Here is a 26,225-nt window from a genome sequence, read left to right as displayed (position 1 = left end):
ATCAAAAAATGGGCTGAAGACCTAAATAGTCATTTCTCCAAACACATACAAATGGTCAACAGGCATATGAAAAGATGCTCAACATTGCTAATTATCAGAGAAATGCAAATCAAAACTACAATGAGGTACCACCTCACACCAGTCAGAATGGCCAACATTAAAGTCTACAAACAACAAATGCTAGAAAGGGTGTGGAGAAAAGCAAACCCTTGTATACTGCTGGTATGAAAATAAACTGGTACAGCCACTATGTTAAACAGTATGGAGATTTCTCAAAAAACTAAAAATAGAGTTGCCATATGATCCAGCATTCGCACTCCTGGGCATATATCCAGAGAAAACTTCAATTAGAAAACATATATGCACCCCTATGTTCATAGCAGCACTATTTACAACAGCAAACACATGGAAGTGACCTAACTGTCCATTGATAGAAGAATGGACAAAGGTGCAGGATACATAGCTGTAAAAAAGAAAGAAACAATGCCATTTACAGCAATATGGATGGACCTAGATATTATCATACTAAGTAAAATAGACAGGAAAGAGAACAGCAAATACCATATGATATCACCTACATGTGGAATCTACAATATGACACAAATGAACGTATCTATGCAAGAGAAACAGACTCATAGACAGAAACAGACTTGTGGCTGCAGGGGAAGAGGGGGCATGGACTGGGAATTTAGGATGAGCAGACACAAACTATCACATAGAGAATGGATAAACAACAAGGTACTATTGTACAGCACAAGGAACTATATTCAATATCCTGTAATAAACCATAATGGAAAAGAATATGAAAAACAATGTATATACATGTGTAAATGTAATTGAATCACCTGGTTGTACAGTATAAATTAACACAATAATGCTAACTGCCCAAGCAATATGTCTGCCTTCAATATGAGTTCAGGTGGATGGGCACTCCCCAATATTTCTGCCACCAGTTTTTATGACCCCCCCCCCACACCCCTGCCTCCCAAAGAGACCCTCCAAGACTAGCAGGATCAATTAGAGAACTGAAGTTACCAGGGCCTAGAGAGAAAGCAATTAGTTATTATTTAAAGGGTAGAGATGTTGGGGATAATCAAAGTTTTCACTCCAGTTAACAGTAATGGTTACATAGCAATATGGATGTAATTTACACCACCAAATTGCATACACCAAATTGCATATTTATTGCAAAATAATAAATACTTCCACAACAACAAAAAAGGGTAACCATCCAAAACAATTCAATGTAACACATCATGTTAATAGAACAAAGGAGAGAATTCCCTGGCAGTCCAATGGTCAGGACTCAGCGCTTTCACTGCTGAGGTCCCAAGTTCAATCCCTGATCAGGGAACTAAGATCCCGTAAGCTGCTAAGAGTGGCCAAAAGAGAAAAACAGCAAAGAAAAGAACACACAGTTACCATTATATATACACACAGAAAAACCATCTAACAAAATCCAACACCCTTTCATGATTTAAAAAAAAAAAAATGAACTAAGAATAGAAGGGAATTTCCTTAACTTAATTCAGGATATTTATGAGAAACCCACAGTTAACATCATATTCCACGGCAAATCAAAGACTAAAAGCTTTTCCCTTAAGATCAGAACAAGACCAAAATATTTTCACAACTCCTTTTAACACTGTGTACTGTAAGTTCTGGCCAGAATAATAAAGCAAGGAAAGAAAAAAAGGGCATCTAAATTAGAAAGGCAGAAGTAAAACTACCTCTATTTGCAGATGACATAATCCTATACACAGAAAATCCCTTATAATTCACACACACAACACAAACACACATACAGGCACATAGAATACTAGAATAAATTCAGCAAAGTTGCAGGATATAATATTACCTCAACTATTACCTTTGTTTCTATACAGGAGCAATGAACATTAAAGTAAGAAACTGGAAAAAATTTCACTTTACAATAGCATCCAAAGAATAACAGTGAAAGACGTGTACACTGAAAACTACAAAAGACTGCTGAAAAGAAATTAAAGACCTTAAATAAATGAAAAGACATCAATGTTCACTGATCAGAATTTTTAATTTTGTTACTATGGCAATACTTTCCAAAGTAATCCATATATTCTATTCACTCCCTATGAAAATTCCAAAGGACATTTTTGGAGAAATGGACAAGCCAATTCTCTAATTCACATGGAACTGAAAGTAAACAAAATAGCCGAAATAATATTGGAAAAGATAAAGAAACAAGAGGACTCAACCATCCTGAATTCAAAACTTACTACAAAGCTAAAGCAATCAAAACAGCATGATTCCAGCATAAAAGCAGAAATATAGATCAAAGGAATAATATTTAGAGTCCAGAAATAAACTCTCACAAACATCTTCAGTAGACTTGACAGTGGCTCCAACACCATTAAATGGAGAAGGAACAGTCTCTTCTGTATGCAACAATGGTCCTGCAACAACCTGATCACCACATTCAAAAGAATAAAGTTGGACTCCTTCCTCATTCCATATACAAAAATTACTCAAAGTGGATCATAGACTATCTGCTGCTATTTAGACGCCAAATCATGTCTGATCTTTGCAACCCCATGGACTGTAGCCTGCAAGGCTCCCATGTTCACGGGATTTTCTAGGCAAGAATTCTGGAATGGGTTGCCAATTCCTTCTCCAGGGGATCTTCTCAACCCAGAGATCAAACTCATGTTACCTGCACTGGCAGGCAGATTCTCTACCACTGAGCCACCAAGGAAGCCTATTTAAGAACTGATATAAATCAAAGAGTTGTCTTTAAGACCTCCAACTGGGCAAAGGATTCTTAGATTTGATATCAAAAGGATAAGCAACAACAAAAAAAGATAAATTACACTTCATCAAACTTAAAACTTTAGCCAATCAAATAACATTATCAAGAATATAACTGAAAAAGACACATGTACCTCAGTGTTCACTGCAGCACTATGTACAATAGCTAGGCCATGGAAGAACCTAGATGTCCATTTGAAAGATGAAATGCATCTGAGTCAGTTCTCATGAGGTAGATGAACCTAGAGCCTATTATACAGAATGAAGTAAGTCAGAAAAATATGTATCATATATTAATGCATATACATGGAATCTATAATGATGGTCCTGATGAACTTATTCGCAAGGCAGGAATGGAGACACAGACATAGAGAACAGACTTACAGACACAGAGGTGGAGGGAGAAAGGAGAGAGTGGGATGAATGGAAAGACTATCATGGAAACACATACACTACCCTATGCAAAACAGATAGCTAATGGGAATTTGCTGTATGACTCAGGGAACTCAAAACGGGGTTCTGTAACAACCTAGAGGGGTGGGACGAGGTGAGAGGGGGGTTCAAGAAGAAGGGGACCTATGTATACCTGTGTCTGATTCAGGTTGATGTATGGCAGAAAGCAATACAATATTGTAAAGCAAATATCCTTCAATTAAAAATAAAAAAAATTTTTTTAAAGAATATGAGAAGACAGCCTACCAACTGGGATAAAATATTTGCAATTCATAAATGGTAAAAGCTTAATATCCTCTCTATATATAGAACTCTTAAAACTCAACAACAAAAAGGTAAACCTAATATTAAAATGGGCAAAGAATGTGAACAGATATTTCTATGATGAAGGTATTCAAATGGCCAAGAAGCACATGAAAAGATGGTTAACATTACTAGTGAGTGAGGAAAAGCAAATCAATACTACATAAGATACCACTTCACACTCATTAGGATGGCCCTAACTTTAAAAGAAAAGGAAAATAAAGCACTGGATAGGCAAGAATATCAACAAATAAGAACTCTAGTACAGTGCTGGTGCAAATGTAAAAACGGTGCAACCACTGAAAAAGTTTATCAGTGCCTCAAGAAGTTAAAATGTAAAATTACCACATAGCCCAGAAATTCTACTCCTAGGTATATAGTGAATATAAATGAAAAGTTATGTCCACAAAGAGACTAGTACACACATGTTTATAGCAGCGTTAATCAAAATAGCCAAAATGTGGGAAGAAACCAATGTCCATCAATGGAGAATGAAAAAATGTGGTATATAAATACAGCAGAGGATTCTTCAGCCATAAACAAGAATGAAGTTCTGGTGTACATGCAATATGGATAAACTATGAAAACATTATGCTAAGGAAAAGAAGCCAGAAACAAAAAAGTCACACATATGTGACTTCATTTATATAAAATATCCAGAATAAGCAGAATACACAAAGACAGACTGCTGGGAACCAAGATGAGAGGTGTATAGGAAATGACTTTAATGGTCATGGGATTTTCATTTCATTTGAGTTGATGAAAATGCTATGGGAACTAGATAGAGGTAGTAGTTCTACAATGCTGTGAATATCTATACTAAATGCCAATGACAGATGAACTTTAAAATAATTAATTTTATGCTAATTTATATCAATTTTTATAAAAAGTAGGGAGAGACTACTGGGAGTATGCAAGGAAGCAGCTATAATTTTCATAAATAATAATTTTCTTAGTTGTGACATTTAATTTAAAAATTTTGAAAAACATTAAATGTAAATTCAAGCTCAGAATATACTCGAGAGAAAAAAAAAACATAAGCGTCCACACAAAAACTTTTACTTGAACCTTCATATTAGCATTCCAATAGCCAAACTGTGGAAATAAACCAAAGATCCATCAACTGATGAATGGATAGCAAAATGTGGTATGTATCTATGCAATAGAATATTATTCAACCACACACAAAAAATTGAGGTACTGATACATGCTATGACATGGATAAACTTGAAATTATTACACTAAGTTAAAGAACTCATCATAAAAGACCATACATTATATGATTTTACTTATATGAAATGTCCAGAATAGGAAAATCCATAAAGAAAGAACATAAAACTGCTGGTTACCTCAGGCTGAGAATGATGATTGCTAATAGAATAATAAAGAAAGTCTTACAGGAACTTCTCTGGTGGTCCAGTGGTTAAGAATACACCCTGCAATGCAGGTTTGATCCCTGATCAAGAAACTAAGATCCCATATGCCTCGGAGCAACTAAGGCTGCATGCCCCAACTGAGCCTGAGCAACACAACTACAGAGTCTGTGTATCCAACAAATGATCTCCATGACACAATGAAGATTCCTAGGCCATAACTAAGACCCAACACAGCCAAATAAATAATTTTTTTCAAAAAAACTTATAGTTAGATTGTGATGATGGACGTGTAACTCAATGGATATACTAAAAATCACTAATTATATATTTTAAATGGATATATTTGTGTGGTAATTATATAATAAAGCCATTCAATTTTTTTTTAATTTAAAACATGAAGTTAGACCCTTACCTCCCACCATACACAAAAATTAATTCAAATGTATCAAAGATCTAAACGTAGAAGCTAAAACTATAAAAATTTTAAGAGAAAACACAGCAGTACATCTTTACAACCTAGGATTTGGCAATGGAGTCATAGTAAGGACCCCAAAAGCACAAGCAACAAAAGGGAAAAAAAGTTCCTCAAAAAATTTAAAATATGATCAGAAATCCCACTTCTGCCATATATACCCAAAAGAATTGAAATCAGGATCTCAAGTAGATATCTGCACACCCATGCTCACTGTAGCATTTTATTTGCAACAGCAAAGACACCGAAGCAACTGTGTCCAACAGATAAGCATATAAAGAAAATGTGATATATATGTACAATAGAGTATTATGAATTTTCTTAAGAAGGAAATTTTGCCACTAGCTATTATATGAACATGGAGGACACTATGTGGAGGGAAATAAGCCAGATGCAGAAGAACAAATTCTATATGATCCCACTTATACAGAATTCATCACAGTCAAATTCGTAGGAGCTAAAGGTGAAGGGTGATTTTCAGGGGTGTATCAGGGATTGGAAGGTTATCAGGACTGGCAAGAGGGGGAACCGGGGATATGCGAATCAAAGGGTACATAGTTCCCCTTACGCAAGACAAGCAAGACTGAGAGAGGTACTGTATAGTGCATATAATAAATAATACTGTATTATATACTTACAATTTGTTGAGTAGATCTTATGGTTAAATTAATTGTATGGTATTATATATGGCATCATATATGGTGAGTTTCACAGATGCATACTTATCTTCAAATTAAGATAAATATACTAAGTATGTATAGCTTTTTTGTATGTCAATCATGCCTCAATAAAAAAAAATAAAAGGGGACAAAAGATTAAACAAAATTAGCATATGACCCAGAAATTCCACTGGTGGGTATACATCTGAGATTTAAAAACTGGTAGTCAATCAAAAGCCTGTACACGACTATTAATAGCAGCATAATTCATCATAACTGAAAAGTGGAAATAATTCAAATGCCCATCAACTGACGAACGATAAACAAAATGTGGTATATTCAAACCATGGAATATTATTCAGCCATAAACAGGAACAAAGTGTTGGCACATGTTACAATACGGATAAACCTTGAAACATGACGGTTAAAGCAAAGGAACCAGACACAAAAGGTCACATACTTTGATTCCATTTACATAAAATGTCTAAAATAGGCATATTCATAAAGAGAAAAAGACCAGTGGTTGCCAAGGACTGAAGAAAAGAGGGGTAATTGTTCTAATGATTAAGTGCTTTCCTTCTGGAGTGGTAAGAGTGGTCTGGAATTAGCAGTAATGGTAATATAACAATGTAAATATAAAAAATGCCACTGAATTATACAGTTTAAAGCTGTTTAAATGGTAAATTTTAACTAATTTAAATCTTATTTCAATTCTTAAAAAAGTCCTAGCTTTCTAAGGTAACTATTTTTCAAGTGGAACATTCACATCTAGTTATGATAAACTGAAAGAACATTTTATTACCACATAGCTACACTTACACTGTGGTTATTTATTCAGTTATTTATTCATAGAAATAACTCAGAATTCAGACAGAAATAAATCCTCATGCTGGACAGAAGTTACATTTGACTTTGAAGTACAGGACAGGACAGATTAGTTAATGACATATCTTTCTATTCATGTTTTCAGGCCAAATTGACATGTAAACTTGAGAAAAACTTATTGTCAAATTTCTACCTCTCATTTTAATCTCCCACTCCCAACAAGACAAGAGTCCACTAAAAATACATTATTAATGAACAGCACCCTTGCAGTAGAGCAGAGAAAATGCTCTGAAGCCAGATGGCTTTAGCTGAAACACCAACACCATCACCAGGGTTCCATTTCTTAATGTGTGAACCTGAAGTAACATTTGTGCCCAGCAACTTACGTGGGCTTGTTCTGAGGTTTAAATGAGCTAATACTTGTTAGGTGTTTAGTACACAGCCTAGCTGCCTACCATAGGGCAATATATGTTAACTATGTTAATTAACAATAGCAGCAAATACTCACCATGTTCTATGAGTTAATTTTCAAAACAGTTTATAGATTAAGAAACTAAGGGTGAAAAGTCACTTGTCCAAGGAAAACAAAAGAATCAAGTCTTGGTCTCAAATGGAGACATGTCCAACTCCAAAGCCCACAATTGTTTTTTTGAGAGTTATGTTTTATTTGGTTGACATAACTGAGCACTTAAGCCCAAGACACAGCTTGCCAAATAACTCTAAGGGTCTGCGCCTCCCACATTTTTTCTACAATCATAAACTGCCTTTCTAATAAGGTAAGAGTCTTATGATTTCTTTTAATGGGATTTAATCTATGGTTTTTCCTAGTGAGCAGCAATCAAAATTTAATAAAGAGAAACAGGTTAACAATAGATACAGATGTCAAATACACATAGAAAAAAAAAAAATCACTTCAACAGGGGATTTCCCTGGTGGTCCAGTAGTTAAGAATCTGCCTTCCAATGCAGAGGACATGAGTCCAAACTCTGGTCAGGGAACTCAGATCCACACGCTCCAAGGCAACTAAACCTGCACAACACAACTAGAGCGAAGCCCGCAAGCTGCAAAGGAGAGCCGACACAGCCACAAGCACATAAAATGTCACTTCAGTCATGTAAACAAACGAACAAAAGAAATAGGAGAATTCAAGGAAAGACCTGGACCCTAACTTCTCCCTTCAATATCATCCCTTCCTACCCCATCTTCCCAAACTAATCACGCCATATTCAACTTCTTATCCTCCCAAAGCAGCAGCTATTTCAATCCTTAGAATCCTAAATCACACTCCCCTCAGCCTAGCAGTTGCCTGCCTCAGCTTCCACCATATTCCCATCTTAGGCATTCCTGGCACATAAAAAAAGTATTGAGTAATGAATGAAGAATGTATTGTCTCAATGTTAGCAATTTTCAAAATGCAAAGTTAGAATAAAATGTACCTGGTAAAATTACGCCTAACTGAAAACTTAGAATGTAACTCTTACTATTAAAAATAATCATGTTAAAAAATGAAATTCATTCTATTAGAATAGTATCAAAGCCTTTGACTGTGTGGATCACAATAAACTGTGGGAAATTTTGAAAGAGATGGGAATACCAGACCACCTGACCTGCCTCTTGAGAAATTTGTATGCAGGTCAGGAAGCAATAGTTAGAACTGGACATGGAACAACAGACTGGTTCCAAACAGGAAAAGGAGTACGTCAAGGCTGTATATTGTCACCCTGTTTATTTAACTTCTATGCAGAGTACATCATGAGAAACGCTGGACTGGAAGAAACAAAAGCTGGAATCAAGATTACCAGGAGAAATATCAATAACCTCAGATATGCAGATGACACCACCCTTATGGCAGAAAGTGAAGAGGAACTCAAAAGCCTCTTGATGAAAGTGAAAGGGGAGAGTGAAAAAGCTGGCTTAAAGCTCAACATTCAGAAAACTAAGATTATGGCATCTGGTCCCATCACTTCATGGGAAATAGATGGGGAAACAGTGTCAGACTTTATTTTGGGGGCTCCAAAATCACTGCAGATGGTGACTGCAGCCATGAAATTAAAAGACGCTTACTCCTTGGAAGGAAAGTTATGACCAACCTAGATAGCATATTCAAAAGCAGAGACATTACTTTGCCAACAAAGGTCCGTCTAGTCAAGGTTATGGTTTTTCCTGTGGTCATGTATGGATGTGAGAGTTGGACTGTGAAGAAGGCTGAGCGCCAAAGAATTGATGCTTTTGAACTGTGGTGTTGGAGAAGACTCTTGAGAGTCCCCTTGGACTGCAAGGAGATCCAACCAGTCCATCCTAAAAGAGATCAGTCCTGGGATTTCTTTGGAAGGAATGATGCTAAAGCTGAAACTCCAGTACTTTGACCACCTCATGTGAAGAGTTGACTCAATGGAAAAGACTCTGATGCTGGGAGGGATTGGAGGCAGGAGGAAAAGGGGACGACGGAGGATGAGATGGCTGGATGGCATCACTGACTTGATGGACGTTGAGTCTGGGTGAACTCCAGGAGTTGGTGATAGACAGGGAGGCCTGGCGTGCTGTGATTCATGGGGTCGCAAAGAGTCGGACACGACTGAGCGACTGAACTGAACTGAACCCTGATACCAAAATCAGAAAGACATTACAAGAGAACTACAGACTAGCATCCCTTATGCATAAAGATGCAAAAACTCTAACAATCCAAATATAGCAACAAATAAAAAATATTAATATCACGAACAAGTGAAATTTATCCTAGGAACACAAGGCTGCTTCAACATACAAAAGAATCAATTAATGTAATATACTGTACTAAAGAAGGAAGGGAAGGACTTCCCTGGTGGTCCAGTAGTTAAGAATCTGCCTTCCAATGTAAGGGGCAAGGGTTTGATCCCTTTTCAGGAAACTAAGATACTAAGATCCCACATGCTACAGGGCAACTAAACGGAACTCAAGAAGCCTGTGCAATACAGCTACTGAGCGTGCAAGCTCTAGCGCCCGTGCTCCACAATAAGAGAAGTCCAAGCACCACAACTCTTAAGTTACCCGCTTGCTGCAGTGAAGACTCAAAGCAGCCAATACAAAAAACAAAAAAAAGACGGAGGGCAGGAGGAGGCAGCCGGGAGGGCTTCCCTGGTGTTCCAGGGGTACAGAATCCAACTGCCAAAGCAGGGGAGACGGGTTCGATCCCTGCTCGGGGAACTAACTACGCACCACAACTACTGAGCCTGTGTGCTCTGCAGTCCAAACACTCCAGTGAAAGATTCTGCATGATAGAACAAAGATTCATCAGCAACTAAGATCTGTACAGCAACTAAGACTAGACACAGCCAAATAAATAAGTTACTTAATTATATATTTATATATATGTGTGTGTCTGTGGCATGGACTTCCCTGTTGGTCCAATGGTCTCCCACTGCAGGGGTCCTGGGTTTGATCCCCAGTCAAGGAACTAGATCCTGCATGCAGCAACTAACAGTTCACATGCCACAACTCAAGATCCCACATGCTGTAACAAAGATTAAAGATCCCGAGTGCCACAACTAAGACCTAGCACAGCCAAAAAAAAAAGATTAAAAACCTTTGGGATTTCCCTGGCAGTCCAGAAGTTAGGATTCCATGCTTTCACTGCCAAGGGCCCTGATTTAATCCATGGTTGGCTACTCAGCATGGCCAAATTAAGAAAATAAAGACCTTTGTGCTTCAAGGATACCATCAAAAAAAATGAAAAAAGCCATAGAATGGGAGAAAATATTTGCAAATCCTATCTGATAAGAAACTTAATCCATAATATACAAGGAACTATAACTCAACAATTTAAAAAAAATCCCTATTTTTAAAAAATACACAAAGAATTTACAACACAGACTCTCCAAAGTAGCTATACAAATGGCCAAAAAGCACATAAAAGGAGTCTCAACATCAGTCATCAGAGAAATGTAAATCAAAATCACAACGAGATAACTCGTTAACACTCACCAGGGTGGCTAAAATTTAAAAAAAGAAAGCAAGTGTTGGCAAGGATATGAAGAAATTACAACTCTCATACATCATTAAAAGGATGATAAAATGGTGCAGTCTGTCATTTCCTCAAAATATTAAACAGTCACCATGTGACCCAGCGACACCACTCATAGGAAGATACCCAACAGAACTGAAAACATATATCCATTAAAAAAACCTATACACAAGTGTTTCTAACAGCATCGTGCCTGCATGCATGCTAAGTTGCTTCAGTTGTGTCTGACTCTGGGACCCTATGGACTGCAGCCTGCCAGGCTCCTCTGTCCATGGAATTCTCCAAGCAAGAACATGAGTGGGTTGCTGTGCCTTCCTCTAGGGGATCTTCCTGACCCAGGGATCGAACCTGTGTCTCTTACAAATACCTGCACTGGCAGGAGGGTTCTTTATCACTAGTGCCACCTGGGAAGCCCAGCATTATGCCTAACAGCCAAAAAAAGTGAAAACAAACAAAATGTCCATCAAATGATGAATGGGTAAACATAATACGATTATCAATATAATGCAATATTATTTGGCAATAAAATAGAATTAAGTAGTTATAGTAAGACTACAATATGGATAAATCTGAAAACATGCTAAATGAAAGACACAAAAGGCCAAAGGTTGTATAATTCCACTTACATGAAATTTATATCCAGAACAGATAAAATACTTTGTCATAGAGACAAAGTAAATCAGTGGTTGACAGGGACTAGGAGAGGGGAAAATGAAGAGTGACTGCTGGCTATGGGTTTCATTTTGGGTGATAAAATGTTCTGGAATTAGACAGTGGTTTTGGTTGCTCAACTCTGTAAATACACTACAGCCACACTGAGTTGTATCCTTTAAAAAGGTGAATTTTACAATATGTTAATTTTATCTTAATTTTTTAAAACGCAGTTACTATGCTTTTTTAATTTGTAAGACATATACTCAGAATTGAAATGTTGAAAAAAATTATACATAACATAAAGGATGTTTGATTTTTACAGGTCCATGCTTTAAACAACAAAAAATACCTTAGAAAAGGAAGAGAGGGAGGGAGGGAGAAAAAGGGGGGAAAAAAAAGACTATCCAAATTACAAGTCATTTAGGTATCAAATAAACATTTATTATTCCTTCTTCTCCCTTGGGTATAAGAAGTATCGTAAGAATCCCCACAGGAGGACTTTGCTGGTTGTCCAGTGGCTACGACTCTACTCTGTGCTCCCAATGAAGGGGGCCAGGGCTTAAACCTTGGTCAGGGAACTAGATCCCAAGTGCCACAACTAAGACTCAGTGGAGCCAAATTAAAAAAAAAAAAAAAAGCTTTAAAAAATCCCCATAAGGAATTCCCTGGCAGTCCACTGGTTAAGACTATGTGCTTTCATGGCTCAATGCGTGGGTTCAATTCCTGGTCAGGGGACTAAGCTGACCACAAGCTGCATGGTGTGACCAAAAAAAAAAAGGGAACACCACTGAATCTAGAAGACATATCTGTACACCTATGTTCATATCAGCATTATTCACAATAGCCAAAAGGTGGCCATCAACTGATAAATAGATAAAGAAAACGTGGTATACTACAGAATATCTTTAAAAAGAAAGAAAACTCTAACAGCCTACAACATGGGTAAACTCTTGAGGACATTACACTAAGCAAAATAAGGTAATCACAAAAAGATAAACACTGTATAATTCCATTTACAAGAGGTTTCGAGAGCAGTCAAATTCAGAAACAGAAAGCAGAATGGTAGTCGACAGGAGCTGGCAGGAAGGGAAAGTGCACAGCTGTTTAACGGGAGAGTTTTCTAAGATCGTAAGAGTGCTGGAGAATGGCTGTACAAAATGTAAATACACTTAATGCTATCAAACTGTACATTTCAAAATGGTTAGGATGGGGAGTTCCCTGGTAGTCTAATGGTTAAGATTCTAGGCTTTCACTGAGGTGGCCCCAGGTTCGATTCCTGGTTGGGAAACTGAGATCCTGCAAGCCACACAGTGTGGCAAAAAAAAAAAAGCTAGGATGCTAAATTTTATACTATGACAAATGAAATAAAGAATACCCATTGAAACAGGCAAATACATATACTGCTGGCTGAGAGTATAAGTACATATACTCTTTTAGTGGGCAATTTGGCAATATTTTCAAAATCATAAACATTTAACTTTGATCCAGAATTCGGTCCTGGAGATTTATCCTACAGATTTATTTGCATACATTCACAATGACTTATGTGCACAGTTGTTCCCTTTCAGCAAAAGAATATGTGGAATGAAAATGTTCATACATTCATACAATAAAATACTATCTAAGTATATAAATGAATGAGAAAATATTGCTCAAAAATGTAAAGATTTAGACAACAAATTAAGTGAAAAAGAAAGAGTAAGTGTGCATAATCTGCTACCTTTGTCATACAAAAAGGTAGGAAGGCCCATAGGAACTGAAAGTGTTAATTAAGCAGGCAAGGTAGAAGAGTACTTTAGGGTACTTCATTAGTTATCTTTCTATATTATATTTTTCAATCATACACCTAATTCAAAAATCCAAGGTCCATTAGCTCAGCTTAAAAGTTTTAAGTATCACTACTATGTATACTTATGCTTTCTCCTTTAATTAAAACTGTTTATTTCTTCCTGGGTGGGCTGGTAACTAGTTGCCCTAGTGGCCCCCAGTGATCCACATCTCAAAGTACTCCCCTCCCACACTGTATATCTCTTTGGATCTCCTTGTTAGGCTTCTCCTCTTTTGAACCACTCACTCTGGGGAAAGCCTGCTACTCACTGTGAGCAGCCCTATGGAGAAGCCCACAAGGTAAGGAACTGAGGTCTCCTACTGTCAACAGCCATATGTTATTTTTTTTCCCCAACAGCCATATGAGTGTGTCATCCTGGACAAGGATCCTGCAATAGCCTTCCAATGACTGCAGCAGTGAAGGACATCGTGCTTGTAATCTCAAGACAGAAAGGCAGAACCATCCAGCTAAGCCACACCCTTATTCCTAACTTCGTATGACAGAAATGTTTATTGTTTTAGACTACTCAATTTGTGGGTAATTTGAGGGTAATTTGCTTCCCTAATACAAAGGGAATTAGCTAAAAGAATTTGTTTCCAAAAAGAATACTAAAGACACAATAAAAATTATCTGTATAGTGCTGGATATTAAAATAAAATCTCTATTAAATCAGTAAGACTGTAGCAGACAGGATTTCTTCAAATTTTTACAAGCATGTAAAGTTTGTTTATCGAATATATAGAAGCACTGCTGCTGCTGCTGCTAAGTTGCTTCAGTAAGCTTCTAATCGGTAGAAGAAATTACTCCAAAACACCAATTTGGCTGTATGAAAAATGAAACTTCAGCTCTACAACTATACAAAATTATTAACTAAAATGAAAAACAGATTGAGAGGAAATAGTCATGTCCATAAAATAAAAGGATAATAGCTACAAAACACTACAATCTAGATAAGTCAGCGAAGGATACAGACAGCAAAGGCCACAGAAGAAATACAAACATAAACAAATCACTTTCAACAATAAAATTGTATTAATTAAATCAATCTTTCAGTAGCAGTATGCATCTATTTAATTATGTAAAAAACTTAAAAAAATGTTATCAAAGTTGTTTTGTTATCAAAGGGAGGAAAACGTCAGACTCATACACTATTGAGAACTGTGTAAAATCATACAATCCTTTTGGAAAACCATACAGAAGTAGGCACATCTGAGACACAAAGAAAATTAACCCATTGCCCTGATAATTCCACCATCACCAGTTTATCCTTAGGAACAACTGCACAGGCATTACTATGAAATTATTAAGGTACCTATCAAGGCTTTACTTAAAACTCCAGTATCTACTCCACCAAGTAACTAATTACAGTGGTATAATTACCGACACTGTAAAACTTCTGCCCCAAAGCTCTACTACATTAAAAAAGCATTTCAAATGTAGCACTTTGTTACCTCTCAACTACTGCTCTGCAATTCTTTATAGATTATGGCATGGCAGAAGTGCTTTTTCTTCATATGTTAATAAGAAAAATAGAGTCAATACACTGTCAACTGAACCATCTGCAACATTAAAGAGATGCCTTTAGACATAAAATTTCAGTAACAATTAGCATGGCACTAATGTCTATTATTTTTACTGGGTATAGACAGAACTTGCACCATGCACACTGCCGACGTCATCAGGGATCCCCAACAGCTCCAACTACTGCGTCACGAGAAATTATAGAAATGACAAGGGGAATATACCCTCATAATTTACAGAGAAAGGTTACCTTCAGATTCTTCTTGGTATATGAGGGGATATCATATAACCAATAATTATTTTTAATTTAATGTGTAAATATAATTGTTCATCATCCAAAATGGATTTTATCCTCCCAGCAATCTTAAACACAGTATTATGGTATTTCCTGTAAGTTCACTAGACATGTGAAAAGAATTTTAGAGGACTTAATAAAGTAATTTTACCTAATAACAGTAACAAACACTAAAATCTGTTCCAATTTGTTAAGGGGAAACCACAAGTTTGTATGATTATATAGTTTCTTTAATAAGTCATCTAAAAGACGTAATAGTTAAAAATTAGGATTTGTATACAGGCATAATAAAGAATGCAGATCATCTAGAATACATAAAGAACTCTCAAAACTCAACAATTAAAATCAAACAAATTAATTAGAAAATGGACAAAAAACATGAGTATATTTCACCAAAGAGGATATACAAATGGCAAATAAGCACACAAAAAGATGCTCAACACCATTAGCTATCAGGGAAATGCAAATTAAAACCATAATGAGATATTATTACATAACTATCAAAATGGTTAAAACAAAAATAGTGACAACACAATGATGGTGAGGATGAACAGAAAGTGGATCACTAATACACTACTGGTCACTCTAGAAATCAGCTTGGCAGTTTCTTATAAAAGCAAACATGCCAGTAACATATGATTCAGCAATTGTACTCTTGGGTATTATTCCCAGAAAAATGAAAACTTATGTTCACACAAAAGCTATATATGAATGGTCACAGCACTTTTACTTCTAATAGCCAAAAGCTAGAATAAACCCAGATGTCCTTCAACAGGTGAACGGTTAAACAAACTGGTGTGTGTGTGTGTGTAATAGAATGCTGCTGCTGCTAAGTCGCTTCAGTCGTGTCCGACTCTGTGAGACCCCATAGACGGCAGCCCACCAGGCTCCACTGTCCCTGGGATTCTCCAGGCAAGAACACTGGAGTGGGTTGCCATTTCCTTCTCCAATGCATGAAAGGGAAAAGTGAAAGGGAAGTCGCTCAGTCGCGTCGGATTCTTCGAGACCCCATGGACTGCAGCCTACCAGGCTCCTCCGTCCATGGGATTTTCCAGGCAAGAGTACTGGAGTGGGGTGCCATTGCCTTCTACTTAGTAACAAAAAGAAATAAAGTATCGATATACTCAGTAACTTGGATGACTCTCCAGGTAATTTTAAGTGAAAACACCCAATACATATATATATACTGCATGACTCCATTTACAGGCACTTTTTAAATGACAAAATTTTAGAAACAAAGGACAGGTTAGTAGTTGGCCAAAGATGGAGGAGGAATTGCCAGGAAGAAGACGGATGTGATACAAAAGGGCCACAGGAGAGACCCTTGTGGCACTGAAACTGTTAAACATCTTAACTGTGGTACTGAGTATACAAATCCATACAGGTGACAAAAATGCAAAGAACAGAGTACACACAAACAAACAGAAGTAAAACCAGGGACATCTGGAATATGTCCTTATAGAAATAAAGAATTTTCTTTAAAAAATAATACGAAAAACAAAAACTGGGTCATCTGAGTAGGTTTGGTGGATTATACCAATGTCAATAATCTGGTTGTGGTATTAGATGCTTTCACAAAACATGCCACTGCAAAATCAAGCAAAACACACATGAGATCTCTGTACTATTTCTTACAACTAACTGCATGTGCACTTATACTAATTTCAATAAATTAAAAAAAAAATCTACCTACATGTTCATTTGAATGCATGTCCTTAATATATTAAACAAAGTATCAATAATATGTATATGAGGCCACTTGTGTGTCCAAAAGATTAAAAAAAAAAAGGTCTACAAACACAAAGAAAATTCTAATAAAATATTAAGAGTGAAAATGAGGGAGCATTGGGAATTCCCTGGCAGTTCAAGGGTTAGGACTGGTTAGGGAAATAAGATCCCACAAGTGGCAGTTTGACCCAAAAAAAGGAAAAAAGAGGGAGCATGTGAAGATGACAGAAATAAAGATCCTTTTTTATTAACATTCTATCTTTCACTTTTACTATGAATTTATGTTACTTTTCTAACTAAAAAGATTCCTAGCAATTTCTTCATTTGAGATCATTTTAAAGTTTCAGAAATGATCATTCAATGAAAATCAAGTCCACCACCAGAAAAGAGGTGGGCTCTCCTACAAACCAGGGGGTGGAAATGAAACATTTATATCCAGGACAAAGAACACCCAGCAAAGAGCAACAATGTAATAAGTTATACCACTTCACAGCTGGAGTGTGGAAAGATACTGAATTTATGGCCCAAATTAAATTCTCCTGATTACCAATCAAAAAATGGATCCAATTCTCCTGATATTAAACAAAAACTGAAACTGTCAAATAGTCCAATGCCCTTATCTTACCAATTAAGCAAGAAGAGTTTGGATAAACAGAAAAAAGCAAAACTGTAAAGATATGTTTCTCAAAATTCACAATTCTTTCAAATGTGCATTTGGCTTTTGGCATAGAATAACATGCATCACTTACTGAGCACCTACTTCAAAAACAGCACTGTGCTAGCTGCTTCAGATAAATTATTTTGCTGCATCCTCTCAAATGTGCAAGGCTGCACAGTATATGCCCCATTTAGAAATGAGGAATGGGCTCAAAGAGATGAGGGACTTCTACTAGTAGCATCTGTGCTACGAAACTATTATGACTTAATATCCTTAAGAGCTTATACATAAGAATACGAAAATGAAACCTTGAGATATAAGGAGCACAAATTCAAAGCCCTTAGAAACTGAAGGCATGAGGGAATGAAGTCAGAAAAAAATCTCTGAAGTTTTGAAATTTGGTACATTGATCTGATCACCTTCCTACCTAAAATTTACTCCCCTTCCCAACTTGTATCTCTGTAATAGTACCATTCATTCTTCTACTCCATAAGTACATTGAGTGTCTGCTACAAAGAAAGCATCACACTACACACTGTTAAGATACTAAATGCTGAAATTAGACCAGGAAGAGAAAGGCATAAGCCAGGGGATGGTGAAGTAAGGCACCACTAATAGTTCAGTTTGGCTGAACTCAGGCCAGCCAGGATATCTCAGCAGATGAGATTTGGGAAAGTCAAGATGAGGTCTTATCAAAGACACTGAATTTGGGCTTTATTTGTTAGGCAAATGGGGAGAAGAGTTAGGCATTGAAGGTAAAGCTTTCATCAGAGACCTGTGTTTTGTGTGCTTATAGTCGATCAGTCCTGACACTTTGTGACCCCATGGACTGTAGCTCACCAGGCTCCTCTGTCCATGGGGTTCCATTCTAGAATACTGGAGTGGACTGCCATGCCCTCCTCCAGGAGATCTTCCCAATCCAGGAATCGAACCCAGGTCTCCCATATTGCAGGCAGATTCTTTACCATCTGAGCTACCAGGGAAGCCCCATCAGAGACCTCACCTAGTATTTCTCTTTTTGAAGGTCAAAGGTAATTCTGTCTCTCCAGAAAGACTGGAAAGAAAAACAATATGAAGACCAGTAATAAAGGTTACATAATAGAATGGAAACAGCATAAAAATTCAACCCTGTAACATGGATTACAAAGCCTATATTTATACTTATCTCCTGACAACCCTGCTCCTCTCAGATTCCTATTCAAAGAATTTCTTGCCACTTTCATATGCTATTCCTCCTTACTTACTGGCAGGTCTCTGCTTAAATATATATAACCTTCTATGAAATTCTTCCACATTACTCCAGGCATGACTTTTTCCAAACTCCCACAGTCCTGCTCTGTAACTTCTACCAGGCCGTGTGGTATTCTGTACTGTCATTGTTTACACCAGTCTTCCTTGGATGGTAAAGTTCCTTAAAAGCAGACTGTATCTTTCCTTTTATACTAGCAATGCCTGGCATCGAGAAGGCACTCAAGTTCATTTTGATCATATAAACAAGTGATTCCAAGGTTTCCAACCTTGAAAAGAACTGGAGGATGATGCCATCATTAAGACAGGAGGGGATTTCCCTAGCAGTCCAGTGGCTAAGTCTCCCTGATTCCAGTGCAAGGAGCCTGGGTTTGATCCCTGGTCAGGGAACTAGATCCCACATGCAGCAAGTTTGCATGCTGCAACTAAAAGACCCCCCCAGGCTGCAATTAAAAGACCATGAATGCTGCAGTGAAGATCAAACATGCCTCATGTTACGACTAAGATCTGGCATGGGCAAACAAATAAGTAAAAATAAGTATTTTTTTAAAAAGACAGAAGGAAAAGCATGTTTGGCAAAAAGAGATGGTCAAAAGTAGCCAAGTATGCTACAGGTGGAAGAGAAACTCAGCTGGAAATTTGTTTCTTGGTCTGAAGCTCAGAAGTCAGATCAAGAGTTTTCACACAGCAGAGAAGTGAATTAATAAAAGCAGATAAGACTGCAGAGAATGACAGAGAAGAGGAAGAAAAGAGAACAAGCACTCCAAAAAGGACTGTTTAAAGGAGCAGTGGTCAAAACACTGCACATCTAGTAGGATAAGTCTGGAGGTGTCATTTGTAACTGAAAAGAACAGTTCCAACAGAGTAGAGAAGCCAATCCACAGGGCTTTAAGGGGGGGTAAACAAAGTAGACAACTCTCAAGAAATTCCCCAGGAAACAGGAAAGTAATCACAGGGGTTAGAGGATAGAGGAAGATTCTTTAGAATAGAAAGATGGCATTCTGTTTTTAGGCAGAAAAAGTGATGCAGTGAAGGTTGAGAATAAAGATCCTAGCAGAAAGGAGAAAGTAGTGACGAGAACCAGGACCTCCAGCAGGGACAGAGTCAGAGAAAAAGCAGAAACTGAGAAGTGTGGAGACAGGAAAGGAGGAAGCAGAGAAATGCTGAAATGATGAGAAGGGAAGAGTGAACCCCATTTCTGTCTCAGGCACCAACACAACAAGCCTTGAACATAGTCTGTACTTATCTCTTTCATTCCTCAAATCCAGGCTCCAACTTTATTTCCAGTCCAGGCAACCCTAAAAGGGCTGCCAATTTTCTCTCTGAAATAATCTCTCAGATTTATCCCCTTTCTACTACTGACTCTGCTCAATTCTAATTTTTAATTACTACTGCAAGACTCCACAACCTAACATTGCCTCTACTCTCTCCCAGCCAAAATTTCCCAAACACAGATTTCATCATCACTTCTCAGCTAAAATTCCTCACTGGATCCCAGTTTCTATCACATCAACATCAAACGCCAATCCGAATTTCTAGGCCCTATTTCGCAAGAACGGGCTTCCCTGGTGACTCATTGGTCAAGAATCTGCCTACAATCTAGGAGACAGGAGTTTGATCCCTGGATCAGGAAGATCCCCTGGAAGAGGAAATGGCAATCCACTCGAGGATTACTGCCTGAGAAATCCCATGGACAGAGGAGACTGGCAGGCTACAGTCCGTGGGGTCACAGAGTCAGACATAACTGAGCAACTAAACTATCCTACCCAACCCTGTGAAAATACTGTTTATTTAATTCTTTTTATCCAAAGTACCTTTCTAAACCTAACCAAACCCAACCCAGTCAATGAACTGAAGTCCCACTCTTCACTGGAGCCTTGATCGCTCTAGGTTTCATTCATGTCTCCATTGATCTCCGTAACCAGCTGAACATCCACAGCACAGAACTTAGTACAGAGAGTGGTTTGTATTTCCTCCATCTCCAAGACTGTACAGGGGTATACTGTCACAACATCAAGATATCTATCTTGAAATGGCTCCCAAAAAAGTCTCTATTTAACATCCATCCCACGTACAATATAGTGTCTGTCTCTACCTAATGAAACACAAGCTAGTATTACAGTGTAAATCAATAACAAGGTAAAACTGCAAACAAATCTGGCACAAAGATGCTGTGTTTCTTAAAGTCAATGCAAATAATAAAGAACTACTCCAATTAAAGGCAAGAAAAAGGTGATCTAGGTCAACCAATAAACAAGTGACAACTGACAAGGAGAACAGGACAAGAGCTTCAAAGAGAGAGATGATGAACATCAAAGGATTAAGAAAAGTTAGTGAAATGACATAGTGGAGGGAGGATAAAACAAGATTGGCAAAATATCAGTAATTCTTAAAGCTTGGTGAGGAGTACATGGAAATTCAACCATTTTCTCTTCTTTGGTATATAACTGAAACTGTGTATAGTGGATTTTTTTTTTTAAAGAATACCTTAGTTAAGACTAAGTCTTTAAAAAAAAAGACTAAGTCCTTAAATATTTTATAAAAATTTATCCTTATGATCATGGTAAGAAAATGAAGTAAAACAAAGTATGCCATCTACCTATTGTACAATTTTGCTGGACAAAATTTTTTAAAACCTACTTGAGGGCTTCTCTGGTAGTCCAGTGGTTAAGACTTGCAATTCAAGGGACACTGGTTCGATCCCTCGTCCAGGAGGATTCCACATGTCACTGAGCAACTAAGCCCCCGTGCCACAACTACTGAGCCAGCACTCTAGAGCCCAAGGTCTGCAACTACTGAAGCCCGGGCGCCTAGAGCCCATGCTCCACAAGAGAAGCCATTGCCACGAGAAGCCTGAGCACCACAATGAAGAGCAGCCTATGCTCACCGTTGACTACAGAACGCCAGTGTGCAGCAATGGAGACCCATCATAGCCAAAAATAAAAATCTATTTGATTCTTGCCTTATTATAAAAAAATAGTTGCCATCAAAATCAAAATTTTGATAAAGGTTTAAAACTGACTTTTTTAATTCTCAATTTTACATTTCAATATAAAATCTAAATAAACCTGTTCCTCCCTATTTACTTATGAAATTTTAGTCCTCAATTTTAATTGTGTTCATTTTTAGTGGTCTTCTTCAAATAAAGAGAATCACTAATATATACTTTAGACTACTCTGGAGGCTGCCTACATCCTAAGAACTTTGACGATTCCCCAAATTCATGAATACTGCCACAGCATAAATTAACTCAATTTTACCTCCATAAAATATCTAAATGAGGAAGAATATCAAACAAAGAATTGCTGCAATCTAGTAAGAAAACCAGGAGATACTTCAGGCCCAGGCAAGAGTGTCAGGGACCTTCAAAAGTCCCTAAAGAAAACCAAGAATACTCAAATAATTCTATGGTTTCAATAGTTTTCAGTCTTATCCCCAATAATCTTAAGTACCTTTAAGGTAGACCTAGACCTTCCATGACATTTGTTTTTTACTACAAAGCTATGAAGACCCAATGAGACAATACAGACCAAAGCACTTAAAACTAAGTTATTGCCTGTTATAACTTGGAGCTCTGGGAACCAACCTTCCTTGAAGATTTTTTCCAAACACCTACAATATACAAAGCACTGTATACTATATATGTACACTGGCAGAAATTAGACAGTATCAACCCAATTAAATACAAAAATACCAGGTCAGGATTATTAACTATAGTGAGAACCATTTCACATCACTGTATGCAGAAAAAGTAACTGAAGAGTATGAAGGTAAACTGAAGAGGCTGCTCCTTTATGACAGGAGACAGTCTGCTGATAGCTAGTTGTACAAAAACAACTGGCAATACAACGTTGAATCATGTTGTCATTTCTAGTTCCAGACAGAGTTTAAAATCCTAATAAGTACTCGTTACTCTTGCCAGGAGACTCTTATTCTATCACAGTATCAGACAATAGCACGTGCAAAAGATTTTCTAAAACTTCTAGCCCTAAGCACACGCTCTAATACAAAGTGCTCTCCATACCTGCTGCTTCAACCAGTCACTGTGAATAGTCTGAATACATCAAGTAGCTACATAGAATTTCTTTTAATTACACCTTGCTCAAGCTTACTGTTCAACTAAATTTGCATTTTGAGACTGACTTCACTTTAAATTCTCAGAAAATATCAAAGGCGAAAATGAAAGCAATAGATTTTGGATGAAGCTCTTCAGATTTATCCACAATCTGTGAGAAAGACTTAAAGAATAAAGATTCGAATTCGCTGGCGTTCAGTGGTTAGGACTTTCACTGCCATGGCCTGGAACTAAGATTGAACTACTGTACTGTTCAGTCTCTGGTCAGGGGAACTAAGATCCAAAAAGCCACATGCAGGACAGTCAAAAAAAAGAATAGATACTGGTTTCTTCAAGTCCACAGTCTTTGAGTAATTTTATTTTCTACATGAAAAAAATTTTTCTACACTTATACAACAAGTTTGTTAACTCTCATTTTAGATGCATTATGTTTTTTCTAAAGGCTCTAGTATTTTAGAACCAATAATGACACCTCTTTGATAAGAACCACACAGATTTACACTTACACTTCTAGAGAAACATGGATCTCCACCTTCTGATCTAAGTTTTTATGTAGGGACAAAACTATATACATGTAAAATACATTTCAATGTAACAAGAAGAATTTGTCTGAGCTACTGATAGGCTGCCAACACAGCCTATCCACCCTAAAAAATATCTAGGACAAAACAGACTCAAGATAACTACCGAAACAAATTTTTTAAATCTGCAACTGCCAAACTAAGAAATCAAGGAGTAGTACTAACGCATATTTAAGATATGAATCAACAGAAACAAAAGCGACACACCCACATTCTCACTCTTAATTTTAAAGAACAGCAGGGCTATATAGTAAAATGAACGTTTAATGCACTCAAAACTATCACCACACACCAAAAAGTTTTTCCTATCTAAATCTTAACAGAGTATTTCAGAGGCATCTTGAGAAGGGAATGGGATCCTCTTTGGTGACGTAACAGATGACCATGACAAGTGTGTCTGGGCAGAAACAAAATCAGAATCAAATACTTAAAATTGAAAGGAATCTTTTAACAATCAAGCTGGTTCAGATTTTTAAAGTGATGAAACAGGGTAAGTGAAGTCAACTGGTCATTTAGCTAACTAGGGACAGTCAAAAATTCTGGGTGAAGACCTGATTTTTAAAAAGCAAGTATCATTTACCACAATCTAACAATAGTAGGTAGCGCTACTGAGTAACTCAAAGTACATTTTTTCCCATTTCTATACACATACACCCATACCACACACATAACTACACTTCAAAATTTTAAAGCAGAAAAGGTTTAAGAGTGTACTCTGATAGTGGCTGTTACCATAGGATGCTGTACAACACGTACTTCAGAAAAAATAGCCTAATTTAAGTTTTGACTGATGTCCAAAAAGGCCTTTTCATCTGAGCTACCCTGAATGTGAACCCAAAATGTACTTCAACCTGAAAGTCATCCCATCAACGAAAAATATAAGCCATGCCTTATGCAAAAATAGGACTCCAGGTAATTCACTGATTCCTGTACTCATGACACAAGCAAGCCAAAGCCAAGGACACTTTTAGAAAAAAAGCTAAACAAATGTATACCTCTATCTTGGAAACTTAATTCTGAACTCAATCAAATGCCCTTAAAAGCTTAACTCTTAACCAATCCTCAATGGAGAGTTGACTTGGAAAATCAGAAAAGAATCAAACTCATATAAGACAGAAAAAAATTTTAGATCAAAGTAAAATTTTCCCAAAGAGCTTATTATTAGCAATAAGCTTTCATCTGTGAACTGGTAAACAACCAAAAACCAATTAGTTATAACCGGTTTTTATAGTTTCCCTTTAAGTTGCCTGTATATATACATTAATGTATATATTTAAGTTGTACCAAAAACTGCTTACAAATGGCAATTCCTGTGAAGTAGATGATGATGAAGTTCCAGGTAATTCTAGCATGTTTCCTAATGTACTGGTACTGGAGTCTGGATCATCCTGAAAAGATAAATTTATTGAGTTTAATTGCTCTTCTATGGTAACGTTTGTATCTCCTAGCGAAAGGGGGGCTGGGAGAAGGGCTGCTTTTTCATGGCTGCCGTCCACGTCACTTCTTTGCTTATTTCTCTGCGTTTCGGTCTGAGGAGCTAATGGCAAGAATGGCGGTTTGCCTGCACCGTGTCTACTGTCTGGTGTGCTGTCTTGTTCATCTCCCATGGCCACGTCTACACCATTCTCTGATTTAGGCTCATAATTGCAGGTGGCATTGGTTTGAGTTTCCTCAAAGATCTCCTCTATACTCTCATCCTCTGTGACTGGCTGTTCTGGGTCCATTTCAGAATCTACATCTGCATCGTCCACACAAGTAAAATTCTCAAAGTGCAGAAAGCCATTCTTGACAGTCTTTGTTACTTTTACCTGGAGTTCAGGGGAGTTATTACAAGAGGGTTCCTGTTTCATAGCAAGTGCTGTTGGACCACCAGGATTCAAGGAAGTGCAAACAACTGGCGACTGAGCTCTTGAATCACTTTTTTCAGGGTCTTGAAAGGATTCTGATCCATCAGCAGACCCATTTAAATACTCTACATTGATCATGGAGGCCAAATCCTGTAGTTTCCGCAGTGGAATGTAACAAGATGGAGAATCTTGTCCATAAGCATTTTGGGATGTTCCACTGGCAGTCGATAACTGCATAGTACACCCATTAAGTGGCTCAGAAAAATTGGATTGACCATTACCGAAAGGGCTGTCCTTGTCTTCAGGGGCATCTAAATTCACTGGATTGGAAAAGGGCAGCAGACAATTTCTTCTAGGTAGTTCACAGGTCTGATCCATCCTGGGCCAGCATCAACCTGGAATCCAAAAACACGTCAATTAATCTGAGTTAATGGGCCATTTGACTCTTATCTTCAAAATGGCAGCCACTTCTCAAGGCCTAGTGGCCTCGATGCTTTTCTGCTGCACTTCCATGGGTGGAAAAAGTTCCCCAGCTGACGATGGAAAAACAGCCTCGGTGAGCCTCCGCGAACTCCATCTTCCCGGAGACGGGTAGATCTTGCCACATGGAAACAGCCCGTCCCTTTTTCCTGCAGACTGGTGGGCAGTTGGGCTGATCTAAAATTAAAATCCCGTTGGCAGTAGAAATTTCCAAATCTCAAACAGGATTGTCTTTCCCCTCCCCCGCTAGGAGTCCAGCGGCCGGATCTCCCAAAAGCAGGGGGCTGTAGGGTTCGAGGGGGGCTCCGGGACGCTGCACAAAAAGGTTACCCCCCCCCATCCTTCCTGGCTCTCTCGGGCGCAGCGGTCACAATAGCGCTGCACCCTGCGCCCCAACTGGCGCCCGAGCCTTTGCAGTGGCCGTGCTCAGGCCGCAAG

General features: G+C 37.7%; 1 protein-coding gene across 11 annotated transcripts in view; it reads right to left on the bottom strand.

Moving 5' to 3' along the window:
* The window catches only part of NSD1 (nuclear receptor binding SET domain protein 1), a 153,508-nt gene that overhangs the window by 125,272 nt on the left and 2,011 nt on the right, over positions 1-26,225 (bottom strand). For 7 of the 11 annotated variants that reach the window (XM_059888707.1, XM_024995067.2, XM_059888708.1 and 4 more), the window contains exon 2: positions 24,759-25,702. In XM_059888707.1, coding sequence (XP_059744690.1) covers positions 24,759-25,685 — 927 coding nt within the window. In that variant the 5' untranslated portion in view covers positions 25,686-25,702. Of the gene's footprint in view, positions 1-24,758; positions 25,703-26,225 lie in introns of those variants that run through there. The other 4 variants (XM_024995070.2, XM_024995069.2, XM_059888710.1 and 1 more) reach the window with 2 other exon arrangements.

This window comes from Bos taurus, chromosome 7, assembly GCF_002263795.3.
Source record: "Bos taurus isolate L1 Dominette 01449 registration number 42190680 breed Hereford chromosome 7, ARS-UCD2.0, whole genome shotgun sequence".
In the NCBI taxonomy this organism is placed as follows: domain Eukaryota; kingdom Metazoa; phylum Chordata; class Mammalia; order Artiodactyla; family Bovidae; genus Bos; species Bos taurus.
The sequence above is the reverse complement of the archived record's forward strand: the minus strand, read 5'-3'. Positions and strand labels throughout refer to the sequence as shown.